The sequence below is a fragment of the Temnothorax curvispinosus genome, unplaced genomic scaffold (assembly GCF_003070985.1).
Source record: "Temnothorax curvispinosus isolate PA1 unplaced genomic scaffold, ASM307098v1 QBEX01008784.1, whole genome shotgun sequence".
Lineage (NCBI taxonomy): Eukaryota > Metazoa > Arthropoda > Insecta > Hymenoptera > Formicidae > Temnothorax > Temnothorax curvispinosus.
In genome coordinates this window covers 1,088,538-1,108,658 of record NW_020218564.1, presented here as the reverse complement: position 1 = coordinate 1,108,658, position 20,121 = coordinate 1,088,538, and the positions used below count along the sequence as shown (strand labels likewise).

Genomic DNA, 20,121 nt, shown 5'->3' with positions numbered 1-20,121 from the left:
GTGTGTGTGTGTGTGTGTGTGTGTGTGTGTGTGTGTGTGTGTGTGTGAGAGAGAGATTGGAGTAAGGAAAGGCTGTTTGAGTCAGTTAAAGAAAAAATCGCATTAAAAATGTTTAAGACGTGAAATTTTCAAAAGCCCCTCCCTACCCTGAACATTGAAAACCTCATCTCTCTCTCTCTCTCTCTCGAAAATTTGTTATCCAATTTTTTCTTTAATAATTGACTCAAATAACACCTCTTTACACTATAGCAGAAATAAAATGTTGTAACAACTCATGGGAATATAAGTATAACTTTTTCTCCTTTTAAAATCAAAAGTTGATAGATTTCGAGTTTGCGTGTTTTTACGCACGCAATATACATATATAGGTATATATCGCGCGAATGAAATATTTCTCGAAGTTATTTTTAGATGAGCGTCATCGCGTTTATGCGCTATCTATACAGCTGAAACGAAAGCGATCGCCACGTTGTTTCTTATACGATCCGAAGAAAATTATTGATTGGATATTAAGGATACTTCTAATATCAAATTTCAATTAAAAATTTCAAATAAAAGTACGATAACCGTAAGTACTTGAGTAAGGTATTCGATGTGATTCGGTAAAAGAATAATATTATATAATATGTAATAAAACGGGAATATATAAACGAGAGAGATAAAACATAGTTGGTACAAGTTTTAATTATAAAATTTAAAAGAATCATATTTGAGTCTGGTGAAAAAGATGGTACGAAAGCTTACGGCATATTGCAAGACAATGCACAATGCACGTCAATTATCCGGCTCAATTCGATCAAATTGCCCCGGCACGGTGCTTTTGCTTTATTCAACGATCGATTTTCTTTTCACTATATATATATTATCACAATTATTCGGGTTTGCTTGTGTCATCCGAGGTTACCAAATCTAAGTTCAATATCTTACGTACGATATGATTGTAGCATCGCAACTATTTACGACGATGATGGATCTTTTATTGCATCATCGGCACGTGCTGACTCAATCTTCGGCACGTAGTCCACATACATATACATATCTTTTTCGATTACATGATTATTTACATTGATGTAATTTTTCGTAATTTATATCGTCAATATTTAAAGACCATGCAACTTATGATCAGATTCTAATTCAGTATTCACACACAACCATCTCAAGACCTAAATCTGTAAACAAAGAACAAAATTAATAAAATTTAATAAATAACAAAGGTAATGTCTTAAAAACATGAATTTTTTTAAATATTTTTTGGTATTACACGCTTCTACAGTGAAACTATTTCTCTCTCTTTGTAATCTCTACATTCTTTTGCAGAAAATATTTTAATTCTTTTTCCTTCTTTTGCCTCCAACTATATAAGTATAAAACATCTAGTTTGAGGATATCTTTATTATTTTGTTTGAAACGCTAAACGCGTGTAATAATATACATATAACGAAACGATGTAGCTTAAAAGAACGGATCTTATTCTACATATATGTCAATTGTCAATTGTCAAGGTAGCGGCGGATGACTCGTCGCGAGGTCGCTGGGTGAGGCGGTGATGAAGTGGCGAGGTGAGGACGGTGAGGCCGGGTGAGGGGTGAGGTGGTGCGCTGCGCAGTGGATCGATATGGGACATGGGACCACAACTGGCTCGCCGCTCGACATATAGGGCGAATCAGAAACTTGGACACTTGGGATTTTTTAGACTAAAGATGTAGAAAAGGGAGTGTCAGGATGAAAAAAGAAATAAACCACTTGGATTTACATTTTCAAAGATGCATTAAGCGATTAAACTTATGATCGGCTCAGATTTATAATTCTGAGAGACATTTGATTTGTATATAATTTTTTAATCAAGATGATGATAATATTGCGCAAGTAGCGTAATTGATGGGTCTTTCTTTTTTCGGTTTTTGGTAGTGATATGACACAGAGAGGCACTTAATTTTTCAATTTGGATTGGTGGCTATTGCATTTCTCGTTGATGTGACACGCATAATTTTGAATTATCCTATACAAAGTCAAGGCTTGCCATTTGCCATGAGGATGCACGTCGCGTCGGCGTCGTTTGTGCGAACATCTACTTCTGACTACACAAGATAAAATTTCAATCCACAATTGGGACGAAAATTTTCAGTTTGTATTTAAAGCTCATATACATATATGTATATATATATATATATTCCACTAATTGTAAGTGTATGATAACAATTCTAAAGATACTCCATGTCCATAAACAAGTCGACCCGTTTTTAATGCGAAACTTGACTCGCGGCGGAAAAGGTGGGAAAGATTTCTAAAACATATTGAAAAGACTGTTTCGTTAAGAAAAAAGGTCGATTCGAGAGGAGCTTGAAAGTTAAAGAATATAGTTACAACGTAATATTGATATAATATTCCTTATATACTTGAAGATGTAGAGTGCAGCGAGTAAATGATATTTTTTTCACCCCCAAGAGTCCCTAATCTTGTCCCGCATCAGGGTATGGGAAAAAGCGCGAGAGGTGGCTGGTCCGCTGGTGGTGATGGGCTGCTCGGTGGGGTCGTAGGTCGTAGGGAACGTAGACGCGGTAGACGTCGGATTCTGGCGGGGGTTTGCCCCTCCGAGTCGACCGAGCGGGTCGAGCCGACGGGATCGGTCGGTCGGTCGGTCGGTGTCGGCCGATTAATCGAAAGTCCGACACTCCGACAGTCAGACTGCCGCGGACCGTCAAGCCGTTGCGTCGGGCCGCTGCGACCTGCGACGCCGGCGTTGAGCGAAGCGTCCATTTTCCGCGAGGAGGTAGGCCGCAGGCGTCATCGTTGTTATCACACTCGTCATTGTTGTCGTTATCGTTCTCGAGTGGAATAAAGTGCGAAATGTGATCAAGACACGCCGCGTTCGAGCGTGTCGCGAATCTGTGCAATCGATAGTGCGTATAATTGATTGTTAATTAATTACACGATTATATTGATCTACCTTGAATTCGATTAATAAGTGAGTGAGTGAATATTGAAATTATCTGACACCGCGATAGATTTGATTAAGATATACAGTGAGAGACATTATCATACCAAACAAAATAAAATGGTTGTACCGTTAACTTCTCTTTCGTTTTCCAAATTGCTTGCTGTTCGAGAATCTAATTTATTTAGACTTTAGGCCGTTGCAAAATCCACAAGACGCAATGCGCCGTGACAGCGTGACAGCGTGACTCTGCGGCGGCTACGGGTTCAAACGCATTTCAAGAGCGATGCTGCTTTGACGCTTTCGCGTCAATTAATCTTTCCACGATCCAATTATTCAATTACCGTCTAAAGCAATTGACGATAATTAACATAACGTCAGAGGAACGCACAAGGAATCGAAGGCATCCCAATCTCGCCGTTGGTTCGCGTAACCAAAGTCGTCTATGCTCACAATCAGATTAATCAATACTCATTGCTAGTATCATATTTGGAGTTGTTATGAGAAATGTGGAAATGTGCGCCACGCGACGCGACGCGAGGATACGCATTGCATATACGACTCACCACTTGCGATTGCTAATTGCTTACGGTTGCGGTTACCAATTAAATTGCTTAATAAATGTGGAAATCGTTTTGGTGCCCAAATCTTTAGACTTGTTCTTGAAATTGATCAATCGTCGCGTAATCGGATCGCGCGATTAAATCAATAAACCACCTTTCGAAAATCTAGATTTACCAAAATAACGAAGATAGTTTTTTCCGCGATAATAAAAGTAAATAAATTAAAATATAATAAACAATTTCGGAAAGCTGGATATTTTATAAATAAAAATTAGGAAATAAATCTCTGATTGCGATTCATTCTTCCACGATTTTTAGAAAGTAAACGAACTTGATGACTACGATGCAACAGTTTTCATTTAGATATTATAAAATTTACTATGACAAGTTTTTTATTTTATTTATATTAATTTTAAATTTTACTTATAGCCAGTGAAAATGATTTTGAGTTAACGTAGACTATGTGTGGGCATGTAACGTATACATACGTTAATCCGTTCTTTCGTCATGCATAGTAACATGCAAAAAGTAATACGAGTCATGTATATATACGTATTCGTATGTACATACATACGTCACTTTTCGGAGCGTCACTTTTGACATTTTCTCTGATCGAGATATCTTGATCGACTCACGCGTCACGCGTGCGACAAATTTGTCATTAAGATTCCTCAACGTATCATAAAATGAGACACCGCTTACAGATATAGTAATGTAAAGTTGATATTACCAAGCTAACGAATCCAAAGTGACGTAGATAAGAAAATAGTCAAAATAGAGCGAATGCCGATTGCCGACACCTGACCTGAAATGAGTGCGCGATGACCGCGACAGAAATCGAACGCGCACACTTTCTATATGCTGCAGCTGAGCTGTAAGCCCGGTAGGCGGTTAAGCGAAAGTGTAACGGCTAACGGCACTTGGAGTAAGGCATACATTCATCAGGTTTCAAGTTTCAAGCGATATCGCTTTTAAGGTCGTTTATCGAACAGTGAATGTGATGGGTCACGTCATTCGTAAGTCGAGTCATTCGACTTATTGTTATTGTTAGTAAGAAAGAATTAACAATCGTCTTAAACGTCACTAAACAGCACTATGCATTAGACACTAACAAATCTAACGATAAGGATTAGAAGAGGTGGAGACAGAGGCTGATCGGCTGAAGGAGTCAATCGCTTTCAATATCCATTTCCAAATTAAATAACTTTGATCTTACAATAATACTATAAATCTTAAATACCTATATGCCCTGCTTTTATGTATCTTATACATGAAGATAAATACTAATAAAATAGTTTCTTCTCTTATTTTTTATATCTTGTCTTGTCTTATCTCTTTATTTATCTTTTTCATACATTTATATTTATATTTATACGGAAGAACATATAAAATATAAAGACGGTTTTGCGAAAGATTTTCGTTTCTCTAAATCTTTTCGTCATTTTGTTTTTTACTTGTTCGCTTTTGGCGGCTCCGGTTGAACTCTCATTAGTCATTGCCCTCTTCATGGCTGACCCGTCCCATTGATCCCGTCGATCTCGACTATTGAATCTATTGATCGACGACTCGAGATTGAATTTAAATCTTTCTCTCTCCAGCGACGAGCAACAACAACGAGGATTCCTTCTTTTCGTATGTATGATCGATAATCTTTTACTGTTTACACGATGCGTGCATTCTCTATTCCCAATCTATCTCTCGAGTGAGGGAAAATTATGACAGTCAAGTGATAAGACATCGCCAAGGTTGTTGGCGAACAATTCTCGTTGTTGCGTCCATTTGTCCATTACCTGTTATCGCTTAATCACCAACGAACGATACAACAGTAGTCCGATAGCCGGCTAAAAATATTTGTCGTGAATCACGCTGTGGAACATAATACAATTGTAACGAGACTTTTGTTTTTGTTCTTTTCAACTTTTCATTCAACCATTAAGCATTTACATTTAGATTTAGAAAGACCAAACAACGACATTTATTCTCTTTTTCAGAACCAGATAAATTAAAATATTTATAGAATTAAATATTAATAAGATGAGAGAATGAAAATGTTAATAATATATAGGTAAGGAATGAAGAATAATCTTCAATCCTTGAAAGCAAACTCGATTACTCGATTACAGAAGCAAAAGCTCCGCGCCTCCATGTACAGATAAAACTTGTGCGAATTCGCCAATACGATAACTTGCGTGACATTAGACATTATCCATAGACATGTTATCAGTCAATGTCGAATCGAGTTTTCTATTTTGCAGCTATACCGTATCCTGTCATGGCACCTGTCCCTGATTGAGAGATTTAATCTATCAAATGTTCTTCTTGCAACTTAATCTTATATCTCGACAAGAAATAAAAGAAAAAAAGATGTATACGTAACTCTTATTACTCTTATTACACACAAAACGTATTATTTTAATTAATCTCATTGTCTCAGTGCAACAAAGATTTAACTTGAAATCTTCTCCGCTATCTCAAAGACATGGTGCATCGCGACAGAGATCAGAAGCTAGACGCATCCTAACTAAGGTATGCGCCTATATAGCTTCTGATCTCTCGGAACGAGAGACTGCTTTATACTCTTTATAGACACAGACAGGTAGCAACTAGCATGTAGGAAATACCACGACTTTATTAGTGGTATGTCAATAAAAAAATTGTTACCAAGTTCTCTCGATGGCGAGAGACCTTGAAAAGAGCGTGCCGCTCGAAAGCTCTCAACTTTGATCTCGATCGAATAGTTGGAGGTACGTCTCCGCGGACTCCGAGGCCAACTCCGAGGACGACAACCCCAATGCTTGTGGTGCAAATGGCTGGACCAGCCAAACGTTGCAATGGAAAGAGGTGATGAAGAAAGCTTCGTGATCTCGAGACCGATGGCCGAGTAGGCCTGACAGAATTGGATAGAAGATTGCGGATTTTTTGGAAGCGAAAACGGACGGACGCAGCGCACGCTAGGTAGACAGGCGAGTAAACAAGTAGACGAGTAGACGACGACCGACGGGCGACCGGCGACGACGACGACGTGGAGGAACATTACGGCTTACGGCTGCCAGTGCCGTGTAGCGTGGCTGGGAAAACCCAGGGTATATGTACGGCGTATTAATAGCCAAGTATAGAGCAGTGGTGGGGCCGCGGTTGCTCGCGGGTGAAAATAGAAAAGAATGTTTTTGGAATCCAATTGGACTTGGTTGGCAGAACGATGGGGCAATATGGCCGACTTGGCCGAGCGGGTGGACGATCTGATATGCAGTTTCGACTCGACTGGTGAAACGACCATGGATACCCTGTCGATGCTGATATTCGGCTGGATGTTGTTCGGTCTGGTGGTGTTGTGCGTTGGCAAATACGTGTACAATCGTTTTGTACTAAACGAGCTCACCGCCACCACTGCTGCTGCCGCCGCCGCCGCCGCCGCCGTCGCCTCATCATCATTGTCGTCATCGTCGTCGTCGTCGTCGTCGCTGCAGCTCGGCAAGGATGGTCATGCCCGTCACGATGAGAGTGTCGTGACGACGGGTGCCGCTGGTACCATCATTGGAAAACTGTTCGACAAATCGAAATCGGTGTCACCGTCCTCGTCATCGCTCGCGAGGGCTGGTACCGGTGGTGCAGGTGGCGGCGGTGGTACCGTTAGTGGCGGCGGCGGTGGTGCCGTTAGCGCTACTGGTGGTGGTAGTAGTGGTGGTGGTGGTGGTGGTGGCGGTGGTGGTGGTGCCGGTGCCAGTGCCGGTATGGTAGCAGGTGCGAGATCACCATCACCGGGAGGTTACGTGCCGCCCACGCCGCCGATCAGGAAACGTCTGACCCGGAAGACCTCCGGTGCCCTCATCAGCCCGTCTCGAAGTTCTCGAGCTCTGCATCTCCCGACCGCGACTGGCGCGGATGCCGAGGCCGTGCGTTGGGTCAACGAACTGATCGTGTGGCTTCATCACGACCTCGTCATCCTCAACGAGCTCTTGGCCACTTGGGTAGTTTCTCTCAACGATTTCACCGCTGGCTCTACCGACGAGGTGAGAAAGAGAAAGGGAGAACGGAGAACGTTGCAGATTCTCATCGTTTTAAGCTTTAAGCGATTTAAACTCTTTCATTCGTTACATCGCCATAAAGTGTAGTATGGCACAAATTTTCTAAAATTTAATTCCAAAACTAACGAGTTTTAAGATGTTAAATCTTGAATCACAAGGAGCGGAAGCTGGAAATTTTTTTAAATTAATAATTACGACAATTATGCTCGTTTCCAATTCTATAGAATATATTCAACCCGATCATGTAAAACGTTTACACACGACCGCGACGTGTTCCATGAAATTTACATAAAACATGGAACTTTGCACGATTCGTCATTCTCGCGATAAGGCGAGATACACGAAAAGAGAAAAGGGGATTCGACTGTCGAGTGTCGATACGCAAACTGGTGTCTGCGTGCATATATGCATCATATATGCGATGGACTCTCGAATAGGTCGAACGCTCGGGCGCGGGCGGAGCACAAGATACGTCTGATGTTCCATCTTATTATTAGGTATACACATACATATGTATATGACGCCAAGTTGTAACAAAGTTGAAAGTTTTACCGTTTTCATTCTCCTTTCAATTATAATAGTACATGCGACATCTTGACAAAATTGATCGTATTCAATTCTTCCACGTTTGACAATCGATCGATCAATTAGAATTAGACTATCTAATATATGTGCTTTGTCAAATTAGGTATGGGCCGGGTGCTTTTCTACATTTTGCTACTATCTCAAGATTCGAGATAAGAAATTGTAAGCGTTATTGAATCGCAAAAATTTGGCGTATTCTCAATTATTTCATTCACATTAATTGAGTCACCTATATTCGCATCTATTCGCTTTGCGAATAATTACGATTAAACATTATAAACATTATGAACTTTTGTTATCTTTGTTTCAAGATCAGTCGTTTTTCCAACATTAACGCTTACTGTCGATTAAAGTAAATTAACGAATTAAATGTATAAATAAACTAAAAGTAATTAAAAGCTGTCGTTAAGTGCCAACACGAGTGCCAAATGCCAAAATTCCATGTTCTAACAATTGGTCTCTATAAATTACGGCAAAGTATTATAATTAATATAATCGCGTATCTTGCGTTAGAACCGGTAACCGGTCGCGCGTGATTCTTTCCTTTTCTTGTGGAGACGCGATAGTCGCGATACCGAATGGCTCGCGTTGTCATTTACATGGATCAAGGTAAACGTTACATGTTACGTCAAAGGTCAGTAGTAAGTAATATACATATAGAAAAGCGTTACGGTTCGGCGCTGTCCTTGCCAGTTGCCAGTTGCCACGTGTAGCGTGACGTAGCCGGCGCCACGGCGATGACATCATTTCGCTGGAATAACTTTAATTTCTTTGAGCGTCAAAGCCAATTATTCCAGCTTGGCTTAATTAACGTTCGTCGTACGTACATAACGATATAACTTGGAATTTTTTAAGATATAACCACACATCATAAAATCATAATGTACAGATTTTGATAAAAGAAATTATCATTTAAGAAGAAAGAATTAAAATAGTTGAATGACCAAAGCTAGGGTAACGAATAATATATAATTTTGACAAAGACGACGATATTTTATGATGCGGTTATTATGGTGAAATTGAATTAATTGAATTAATCTTCCTGGATGAATCTTCTGGAGTCAACGAGGGTGAAATGGGTGAAATGTATGCAATTTAATTACTAACTAAATATGATGTGTAATAATTATAATTGATTAATATTTTATGTACGATTAATATGTCTAAAAAATAGCTTATTTGATCCAGAATAAATAACGGCCGTATAATGGTATATCGCGTTATATATATATATGTATGTATAAATTTAACAATTAATACAACGCCAACGGACGGATTATTCCTAGTTCTTATTCTGCATATGCAAACAATTAAGTAATATCGTACGACGTACGATTTATGATTGCGTCTCGGATAAAAAAGACGGCAACGAGATAATTATCACGCGTATTATAAAGAGCGTGACGCAGATGTTTTTCCGGTGTGTCGCAATTAGACATTTATATGTTTCAGCACGGAGTCGGCGTCGAATTTGTTCGCGTACTTCCAGAGACTTATCCGCCAACCTTGTCAAATATTTTCTGCGAATGCGATTCGAAGGACGATGTGGTACGTAGACGTCCCGTTCTAACCTCTCACTAGCCTTTCGTACTTGGAATTTCGTCAAGATACCAATTTTCTTTTAATTTCATCACTCTCTCTCTCTCTCTCTCTCTCTCTCTCTCTCTCTCTCTCTCTCTCTCAACTTTTAAATTTGACAGAATCAAGGATCAAGGATCAACGTTTTTATTGAACAAAAGCTATAATATAAAAAATCTTATATATCGTATATTCGTATATAACCATTTTTGTTTTCTGAAGCTTCAGTGTTGTAAATCAATTATTAAATATTTAGATTTTAGATGTTAGATTAGTAATTTAATATTTAGATATTTTAGATTATAGGTAATTAGCGATTAATCACTAAGAGCCGGTTATGTGTCTTTGTTTTTCTTTCAAATTAAAGAATGATAGACACATGGTGGAAGGATAATAGATTGCAACAACCAGCCCTAAAGGTTAAGAATCAACTTCTTCTCTCGTATGTTTAGACTATCACATGCGATTGCGAGGCTACTCCAGCTTTGCAACTGAAAGCATTTCGGCAACGAGGGGATAAGGTGGAGGTTAATCACTATCGGGTCAATGTCAATCGTTTCCGCGCTCGCCTCAACGTCGTCTGCATCACCGAGAAGCTGCTGATCGATTTGAAATGCGACGGCTGGCCGGAGGTGCGTGCTGTGCGTGCAACATTGTTATCGGCATTGGCGGATTTCCTGTGATGCTGTGATGCAACACGCGGAAACTTCCGTCCCGTCATTGTGCAATCACAGCTATTTGCTACTTACTCGTTCTGGATCACGACAATACATCGTGTTTATATACATATACGTATATAGTCTTCAAGTCTTCGTCGTCTTGTAGATATATCGATAGACCAATAGACATAGAGAAGAAGAACGACAAATATTTTTTATCAATTTTGTAGCATTTTATCTGACGAAAAGTAAATAGTTGCGGTAAGGAAACACATTTAATGAAACAATATTATCTACTATTCTCCCCGTATCACAGGTGAAGATCTCTCTGGCAGCGGTGGGCACAATAAAGAAAGACTTGGATGAAAGCCAGTTGCAAGAAGTGGTGTCGGAAATTGTAGTGGGTGCCTTGCGAGGCATCAACGTTCACCTCAATCTTTCTCAATATCCCACGTGTCCTCGATTATGGAGAGAGCCGCCTTCTCAGCCAGGCTTCTCATATCCTATACATTACGACGGTGTAGTAAGTTATTGACATATTAAAGCGATTGATATTTGTCGATGAGATTAATCAACTAATTGCAAGTATTTATTTATTTGTAAGTGTGTGCGTGTGTAAAATTTTCTCGCCACTTTCTTCAACAAGATTTATATTGCGCTACAAGATTTATAGTAGAATTTTGAAAATATATAATTTACCTTTCTCAGAAATATGATTATTGTTGATAGTATAACGCTTTACTTTAAAATTATCACGTGCTATTATCATCACACGCTCTCACTATGACGACTTTGTTCGCAGAACGCCTCGAATTCGATGGTTCCGCAGCCACCGCATCAACGCCTTCAAGGACATACCGCACCCTCGTCAGCACCAATACAATATATGCCTGGCGAGAGACGTTTGCTCGTGAAGGTTGTGAGGGCTATCGACCTCGGTGGTCAGCAAGGAGCCGTGGAGCCTTACTGCGTCGTGGAGTTGGATGAACCCCCGCAAAAGAATCAAACCTCTATAAAGAGAGATACCAAAAATCCGCTATGGGATGAAGCGTTTTTATTGTAATTGTCCAAATGGAAAATTTATGTGGTTGCGCGATTAAAGCGGCTATATATAAGCTTCAATATATATTTGCAGCGACATAAGCCACAACACGAGCGAGGTGTTATTAGAGGTGTTCGATCGTGTCAACAAAAGTCAACGATTCTTGGGGCTAGGAATCGTAGGTGTCGAGGAACTCCTCGCAAATCCGAGCCAGCGGCAGATCATACCTCTTCAGGCACGACCATACGAGGAAGATGACATTACAGGCACTCTCACGGTGGAGGTAATCTCGTTCTTATTAATTTTTTATCTACTTGATATCTCAAACACGGTATTCCCGGAATAAAATATTTCTCTAATAAAATATTTTCAAGGAAAAAATTGAGATATTTTTCAATAAATGTGAAAACTGAAAAGATCATTTTTCTTCTGTTAAATGTTTAATACATCTATCAAATTTTCACGAATTACTTCAGATATTCGAAATGTCTTAACAAATAAATTATACTTTTAATATATAATAGTTTATTGACTAGTACGTGTTGATTTGTTAGTTTCGTGCTGTTAAGTCGTTTATATGTTTCAGTTTCTGTTCATCGAGGGTGCGGAAGTGCCACAAATTGGGACCAAGCCTTATAAAGTCAAGGAGACGATAAAGCCAGTCTCGCCGACCCGTTCCTACAGCCAAACAAATGTCATCAGCAGCAATAGTCTGAACTACAACAACGGTAACAGTACACTTATCTTGTACGACTCTGCCGCACAGTCGGAAGGGGGTAATTACCGATTACTTATCAGGCGTTGAAGTGTGTCTACATCCGATTGACTTTTTCTTTCATTAGTATATTAGTGACTTCTTGACCTGTCCTTGTATAAAGGCAACCCTCTGTTTCTCATCACTAGAACCGGTTTGAACCCCTTAGTATGTAACGTATTTGTTTAAATTATGCATCGTTCATCGCACGTCGAAACCGTTTCTCCGATTCGCTCCGGATATAGTTGGCATGAGAACAATTAAATTCTCATTTCTCATTCACAGTATCGTGGATAAAGCCCTCAAGCGTCACCCGAATGCAACCAAAAATTATTTATTTAAGCAAGAATTAATTAAATATACAGATTAAATATACAGAGTGTCCAAAGTTTCATATACATACTATACATGTTTTAATCTGCCTCCATTATTTTCTAAGCTTTAAGTCGTTTATATTTCCACGACTAATGATATGTCATTTTTATTGAGAAAAGTTAATAAAAATTCAAAAATTCCCTCAAATTTCTCCAGATAGGAATCTGGAATATGTAACATTCTGTATAAGTTAGATAAATAGATAATAATGTTTTGGCATTTAAAATGATCAACGCTTTTATAGAGATAGAGAGAGAGAGAGAGAGAGAGAGAGAGAGGGAGTCGTAAATTTTATCAAATAAATTACGTTTTTCACGAAATTTGATTAAAAAAATATTTTTGCAGACTACTTAACGAATGGCAACGTTGTGGATTCACCATATAAAAGCGGGCAAACAAATGGTAACAAGGGGACGTTGATCGTACACAGTCACCAAAGGGTAAGCTTGTGAAACAATTAAAAGTACTTTTTATTGCACGAATATTAATGTAACACTTGTGTGAAATGAAGTTACGAATAACTAAAAAAGTTATAGGTGAATTTGTATGAAAACGAGTAGAAGTTTAAAGTTTCTGAATGAGATTCCGCAGAATAATTTGCATATATACATATATATGTACATAAAATAAAAAATTTTTCAATTTTTCAAAAATTATTTGTTTAATAAAATTACTGTTCATCTCTGACAAATATAATCTTTACGATTATTGTGATTTATACTAAAGCATGATTTTTATTTGATTTTTCTTGCAGCAACCGGAGCGACAGATTGTAAAGGTAAGAAACACATGTTGATTGTTTGCATTTTGTGTGATCGGAATAATCGTTTTTCGCTCATAATACAAAAAAATAAATAAACCTCAGGGATAGTTCTTTCAACGTGATGCAACTTAAGACAGACATCTGATACGCTGAAGCAAAGATTGAGGAGCAAATTTGAAGCGTTTGTCATTCGTTCAAAGTGTTGTTATTCAGAATTGCATTTCAATTTATTTTAACATCAAGTATCTTTTTTCTGTTTCATGAAAGTATTAACGTGGTTGAGTGCTGTGTATTTACTAATGTGTAACAGGTCACTCTGATGGAGAATGGAAACTGGCAAGAGATATTCCCGGAGGCAAGTGAATTTGTAATACCGTTCTCGTCTTGATAAACAAAATTTCATGATGGGGGGTTGGCGGGGAAGGGGGGGAGGACACAACAAAAAATCAATCTTGCACCTTGTATAATTTTTTAATACGATCTCTTTGCAGCACGGAGCAAAAGATGTCAATGCTATTTCGGGACCAGAAACCACGCCTAATTCCTCCAATTCAGAAGGTAAGACTGTTGTAGCGTTGAAATCCCAACCCAGAAAAATTAAACTAAAATTATAAATTATAATTTTAAAATTAGACAATTTCATCTCCGCTTATAATATTGTATCCATATCACGTATTCATCATTTATTCTTGCCATAATTTATGAAATATAATAAACAACATTTATTTTACACAGAGAGAGGAAGAACACGAAGAAAACGACGCGATTTCTTTGGTACCATAAAGAAGCGACTGAGTCGATCCAAGACGAGAAGTAGATCAGTGGGTCCTGAAGGAGAGATCAATCATGAAGATGCTCATTCGAGATCCATATCCGCCGACAGAGCTCGCGATCCTGGCTCTGGTAAGGTTTTAGTACCGTTTCAGTACTCTTCAGTGTACTGTTTTTTGTAAATTAAATTAATTGTGTCACGTCTGTAGCGACATATAGTTTTTAATGATCGCGTGTTTCATATCTATAATTACATGTGTACTTAAGAAATGCAATTTGCTTGATTGCAATTGACATAAATCCGTATATACAAGAGATCTATTGATCAGATTACTATCACATTAACTTTAAGATTTTAGTCATTTCTCGATTGTATCGAATTGTATTGGATTGTATTGTATGTATACTCATTTATATGCACACTCTCTGTCTTGCTCACATGTGTGTAACTCTCACGGTACTCGACTTTGGTAAGTATCTTATTGTTAGCAAGAAAGAACGTAGTGCGGAAATTTTGTTTTTAAATAGGCAAAGTCGATAATATAAACGATGAGCGTTAATAAATTTGAAAGAAAATTGCGTTATTTCTAGATCTCAATTTATGGATTCAGTAAAATTAATTATAATAATTTAAACTCGAAAAAATCCGATTATTTATCTTCTCAACAATTGATCGTTACAATTCGTCACAATTCGTTACAGACGTCTTGTACTTAACTACGATAAAATGTATGTATATATACTTATACGATACGGTGTAATATAGGTTTTTTTTTTGTATCAGTTGTGCTTAACTTATTAGTATATAATGTATTCGTTCTTGCGCTTCAAGTTACTTTTTCGTTCTTTTATCTGCATTAGAAAACGTTAGCGTATATTTAATACGAATTGTTTCTCTTTTTAGCTCATTTATCGGTACCAGAACAATCGAGACGATCGAGTTTGAGCGAAGCCTCGGGTATAAGCGGAACATCCACGAGAACGTACGTCAACGAAGCTTCCACGCTCGTTCTTGAGACTCTGGAGAACGGTATTAAGAAGTAAGTCACTCCCTCTTCTCTCTCTTTTTGTATTTTTAGAAGGAGACGTGATATTGTGTCGTTCCTCTTGCTATAATTTTAGACACTACCTCGTACCACTTTCCCTCGCGCAGAAAAGTAAATGGAGGAAAAAGGGGACAAAGTTGCACATATTTAACGATCATACGTTTATCGCCAAACACATGGCGGGGTGAGTTTTATATGTATATACATTATTATCGTGCCGATAAGACAATATTATCAATATGACCATTGGCAATGTGGTTATCATTGATCAATAATAAACTTTACAATAGTGCGTTTAAATATTTTCCAACAGAGTAATAATATCGATAACGATCGATATACGAAATACACGTGCCCGATTTACTTTGCTTTTAGAGGAACAGTTTGCGAGGTGTGTAAAAGAACCCTCGCACGAAGGCTCGGTAAGCAAGGCTACGAATGCAGAGACTGTCAGATGAAGTGTCACAAACATTGTCATGTGAAAGTCGACACGACGTGTCCCACATCCACTATCCAAAGCATCGAGTTGTGAGTATCCTAAACAATACCTTAACAATATCGTTTTAAAATTAAGCTAAATATTCCCAAGTTCTAATGAAAACTGTAGTCTCATTACATTTGCAATTAAAATCTCAAAAGATTTTCAAGCTCGTTATTACGAATATGGTCATATTTATTGTTTAATCTTACGAACCATGCCCTAATACAACTTTTCTCGCGTAAGGTCCTTACTGCCAGTACTGAGCGAATAGGATAGGTAAGACTCTCGGAGTTTAGAAATGAGTGCATTTTTGCTAATAGTATCGCGCATGAAAAAGTGCCTGTCCCCAATAGATTGACCGATACACCTCACGTGTTCAATAATCTGCTTGTGAAAATGCATAATTCTCTGCTTGTTCCTATTCTTTCGGGTTTTTCGATTTGCATATTCTAGTCGCATATTACCGAGATTAATTGAAAAGTACCTTTTTAAAGACGTTATTGTCGATGAAGCACGATGAATGCATTGTATATATGTAGATTACGTATATATTAGTATAATAATTTTATATATATATATATATATATATATATATATATATATTTGTGTGTCTACTTTTCTTATCTGATTCAGAATTCGAAGGGCAATCTTACCAATTAATATTTATGATTTTTAGGATGTGCGTCAAGATTCCGCCACTCGAACGAAAGCCTTCTATGCTTCTGTGTTCGCGATAACTGTGTTCGCGGACACGCGTGTTACACGCGCGATTACATTTTGGACATGCGACTTATTTTTTAAAATAGACAAAATAAGACAACGATGATTGTAATCCATTTCTAAAAGTTTCATGCCTTTCACATTTTAGTTCTTCCATTTCCGAGACGAGGAGATAATTTAAGCTACGATATATTCTGCAACGTCATTATTCTGCAAATACATCAGTTGTTTTACACAAAAAGATGGAACGTTTACATTCACACGAACGGAATTAGATCTTAATGCAAAAAAAGTTTGAATTGAACTTAATTTAATTAGGACATGTCCTACAATTTATTATCTTGTAAAATTATTATTTTGTAAAAAGTAAGTAAATTACAAACGTGTTAAGAAAAGATAAGTATTTATTCTGCAAAATTAAAATTCTCTTATATCTTTAGAGTACAAGAGTCAAATTTTGCAGAATTAATTACCATTTCTACTGTGCTTTAATTCAGTGATCTTTTGCATTGATCGTCACGTCTTCTATACGTAATAGTAATGAAGCCGATCTCGAAATCAGATTTTGAAAAACACGCCATCGTATCTAATACGCATAAAACTTACGAAACACTTTCGTCATCTCTTTCTCTCTCTCTCTCTCTCTCTCTCTCTCTCTCTCTCTCTCTCTCTCTCTCTCTCTCTCTCTCGATCATCATATATAAAAGCGTATTCTGCAAACAATGGATGAATTGAAACTCTTGTTTGCAGGATGCGCGTCATGCGGCGGTATGTGGCGTGTAAAATTTACCAATGACTGCGTAAATTAATTAATAAAATAACGATATTAATGATAAACAGTAAAAATATAATCACGATAACAATCCTTCTGATAGTAATAACTATGAGAATAACATTAGTCGTAATAACAGTAGCGGAAACGGTATAGCGAAAAATGGCAAAAATGCATCAGGTTATTACAGTCAACTCTTCTACATTTGTTTAACTTTCACTTACATTTAGCACAAACATTTTTTATCCGTATCTGTATAATTTTGCCTTCATGCAAAAACGCGTGTTTACGCGATTTACGCATTATCAGAAAACGACGAGGCTGTATTATTTTGGATTATCGCGTTCACGCGACGATGAAAGTCAAGTCATCTTAATAAAAATTCTATCGAATGTACGTAGATAAATGCGAATATACATTGCAGATCCAAGTACATATTTGAATACATAAGTAAGAGTCTATGGTGTAATTTAACGAGTGGTGTTAGAAATTTTTCTTTCCAAGAAATATATCCAATACCAGCTTACGGTATAACAACGATATATATTTTTTACACATTTATTCATATAAGAAAAGGTAAAGCTAGCCAACTCTTTTAAAATATTTTATGAATATATCAAGATTTACTCGATTATTAATAACACATTATTTGCAATCTATTGTAAATAATATTCAAATTCTTTCCATTTTAATGCATTTTTAAAAATTATTAATATAATTGCAAGATGTGAGGAAACCTGGGTAATTGGACGTGAAAAATATATATGGTAAATCCATATGTATAAACAATACATATGTATATAAATCTTTAGAGTCTCAACAATTTTCTATTACTTATATACAAATTAAGAGAAAAAAATAACGTAAGACGCACCAGAAAAACATTAAATTACTATGATGAGTTATATGCTTAGATTTATATATCTCTCTATAACGAACATCGTCGGAGTACAAAATGCAATCAAAATGCAAACAGAATTAAATCAACGTGAAGCTTAAGCACTTTAACGATATATCGATATACATATATTATATAGCGATGTATTTACACATAGAAATGTGATCTTATTGTTAGAAACTAATTTTTGGCAAAAAGTTTAACGAGATGAAAGCAAACATGAATTATTTCCTTTATTGTGTATTTTTGTATTTAACATTCTAAACAATGTACACGCAGCGTCGCAATTTCACTGACAATGTTCTGTGTAATCACAACTAATTGCTAGCAAACCCCACTGACGAGTTTCGTAGTCAGGGAACGAATGGTGCTAAATAGAAAGCGGCAATTATATACAAATGCGATCATATCGCGTCGATCGTTAATTTGTTAATCTCCAATACGCATATACGCATACGCATACAATATAGGTACATACATCGAAAAATACGCATAAAATAATCATATTATATAAATCGAATCGAATTCGAATTCAATTTTTCCTGTATATACTGTAAACAGATTTATGATGACGAGACACTCCGTTTCACGCGCGAGTTGTATCCACGGGCGAGTACAACTTTTTGAGTTTAGAATGGGAGAAGTACAGAGAGTTAAGTAACTCTATACACATCTACTGCATTTATTAAAAATTTTTATTCGGAGAATTAATATTGAAGATATATCTAATATAACATAATTATTTAACACATGACATTTTTATTTTATTAATGTAATATGTCACAATACGAGAGAAAAAGAGACAGAGATAAAATAATTGATATAAAGAACATGTATTTTTATATATAGGTACATAATATATATCTTCAATATTCGTCACCATAAATGAGAAAAATTTCAATTACTTTACTATTGTATATCAAGAACATAGTAAAATTAGAAAGAAATACGTATACGCACACACATATTTCAAGTGTAGTCTCCCTGTGGATTTGTCAACCATAGATTATACGATTAGAAATTTACAGTCACCACTCACCGGCTACAATCAACTGATACTTACTAGAGCGCTTAAACTTGATAAAATGACACCAATTGTCAATTTTTGCACGAATAATCGTATTGTTTAGAAGCATCGCGCAGTTGCGGGTGCGTAATTGAAAGTACAATGACATGACACATTGCAAAGCAATTAAATCGTTAAGATAATTATATATAACAATGGATAAACTTCTTCCTCGTTCGCGTTCGGCAATACGCACATCTCTTTTCCTATCCTTTTTCCTATCGTTTGTTTACCATCCAAAGATCATGAGTCGCGCGCGTTATCATAATTACTCAAATAACGAAATAATTATAAAGCGTTGACGCTGAAATATACATGTATCTATATATATATATAAGCTTCAACGATTGTGCCTATAATGATGTTGTTGTATTATAATAATAATAATAATAATAATGTTATACACTCTTTTCAGAAACACAATAGAAAATCTATTTATGGACGATATTTCCATTTGTTCCGCAAAAGCTTCTGATTCTCAATCCAACATCGATCGTATCTTTCTGTTCATGTGTATAAAGCTGGATTTAGAATTTTAGACGAAGCGAGGAAGCGAGAATGGACAAACACAAATGAGCGACTTTAATATGAGGTGAGCGAATGGTCAATATCGCTGCGCCGCGCTGTTCATCTCCGTCAAAGTATATGTTGCTCATTCACGTTTGTTCGTGCTCGTCCACTCGATCCGGATCCGGTTTAACATGATGTAGAGAAATTATGACGATGTTGATTATTATGCATTGCCGATTTATAATAATAATACAATTATAATTATATATAATATATATATAATGTTACTATTAATAAATTACAACGGATGACGATAAGACGATAATTGTATAATTTAATGTTACAGAAAGTAATATATTGTAATTCTATAACGTTACATCTCTATATTCAATCCTTTTCCATTTGTTTCACTCGACTCCTTTGAAACTCAGTTCAAGCAGAATTAAAATAACGGTAATTCTTCAGAATAGGGCCTTTTCCGAATTTTGATATTTTCTTGCGGTTTTCTTGGTATAAACCTTTGTTGTGACTCCGACAGTGATAATCAATCGGGGGAGTCCGAAAAATATGCACCCTAC

The 20,121-nt window shown here is 36.9% G+C and overlaps 1 protein-coding gene across 9 annotated transcripts; it reads left to right on the top strand.

The window, feature by feature from the left end:
• The first annotated feature begins 2,458 nt into the window (after positions 1–2,458).
• On the top strand, positions 2,459–18,723 carry LOC112458204. 9 transcript variants are annotated; one of them, XM_025021672.1, is made up of 17 exons: positions 2,678–2,900; positions 6,237–7,508; positions 9,561–9,656; positions 10,139–10,318; positions 10,662–10,868; positions 11,148–11,404; positions 11,481–11,670; positions 11,974–12,163; positions 12,862–12,956; positions 13,271–13,294; positions 13,590–13,634; positions 13,771–13,837; positions 14,015–14,182; positions 14,955–15,090; positions 15,173–15,280; positions 15,472–15,624; positions 16,254–18,723. In XM_025021672.1, exons 2-17 carry the CDS (start codon positions 6,660–6,662, stop codon positions 16,312–16,314), a joined length of 2,826 nt encoding a protein of 941 aa, XP_024877440.1. In that variant the 5' UTR covers positions 2,678–2,900; positions 6,237–6,659; the 3' UTR covers positions 16,315–18,723. The 9 variants fall into 9 exon arrangements, with proteins under 9 accessions (XP_024877445.1, XP_024877440.1, XP_024877439.1 ...); XM_025021671.1 differs by having other exon boundaries at positions 2,678–2,965; XM_025021668.1 differs by having other exon boundaries at positions 2,678–5,130.
• Positions 18,724–20,121: the final 1,398 nt, after the last annotated feature.

Excerpts from the sequence above, each read along its gene's own strand:
- LOC112458204 (XM_025021672.1), top strand. The coding sequence starts at position 6,660 with ATGTTTTTGGAATCCAATTGGACTTGGTTGGCAGAACGATGGGGCAAT. Across the intron at positions 11,671-11,973 it reads CAGGCACTCTCACGGTGGAG|TTTCTGTTCATCGAGGGTGC; the intron begins GTAATCTCGTTC and ends TATATGTTTCAG. Across the intron at positions 13,838-14,014 it reads TAATTCCTCCAATTCAGAAG|AGAGAGGAAGAACACGAAGA; the intron begins GTAAGACTGTTG and ends TATTTTACACAG.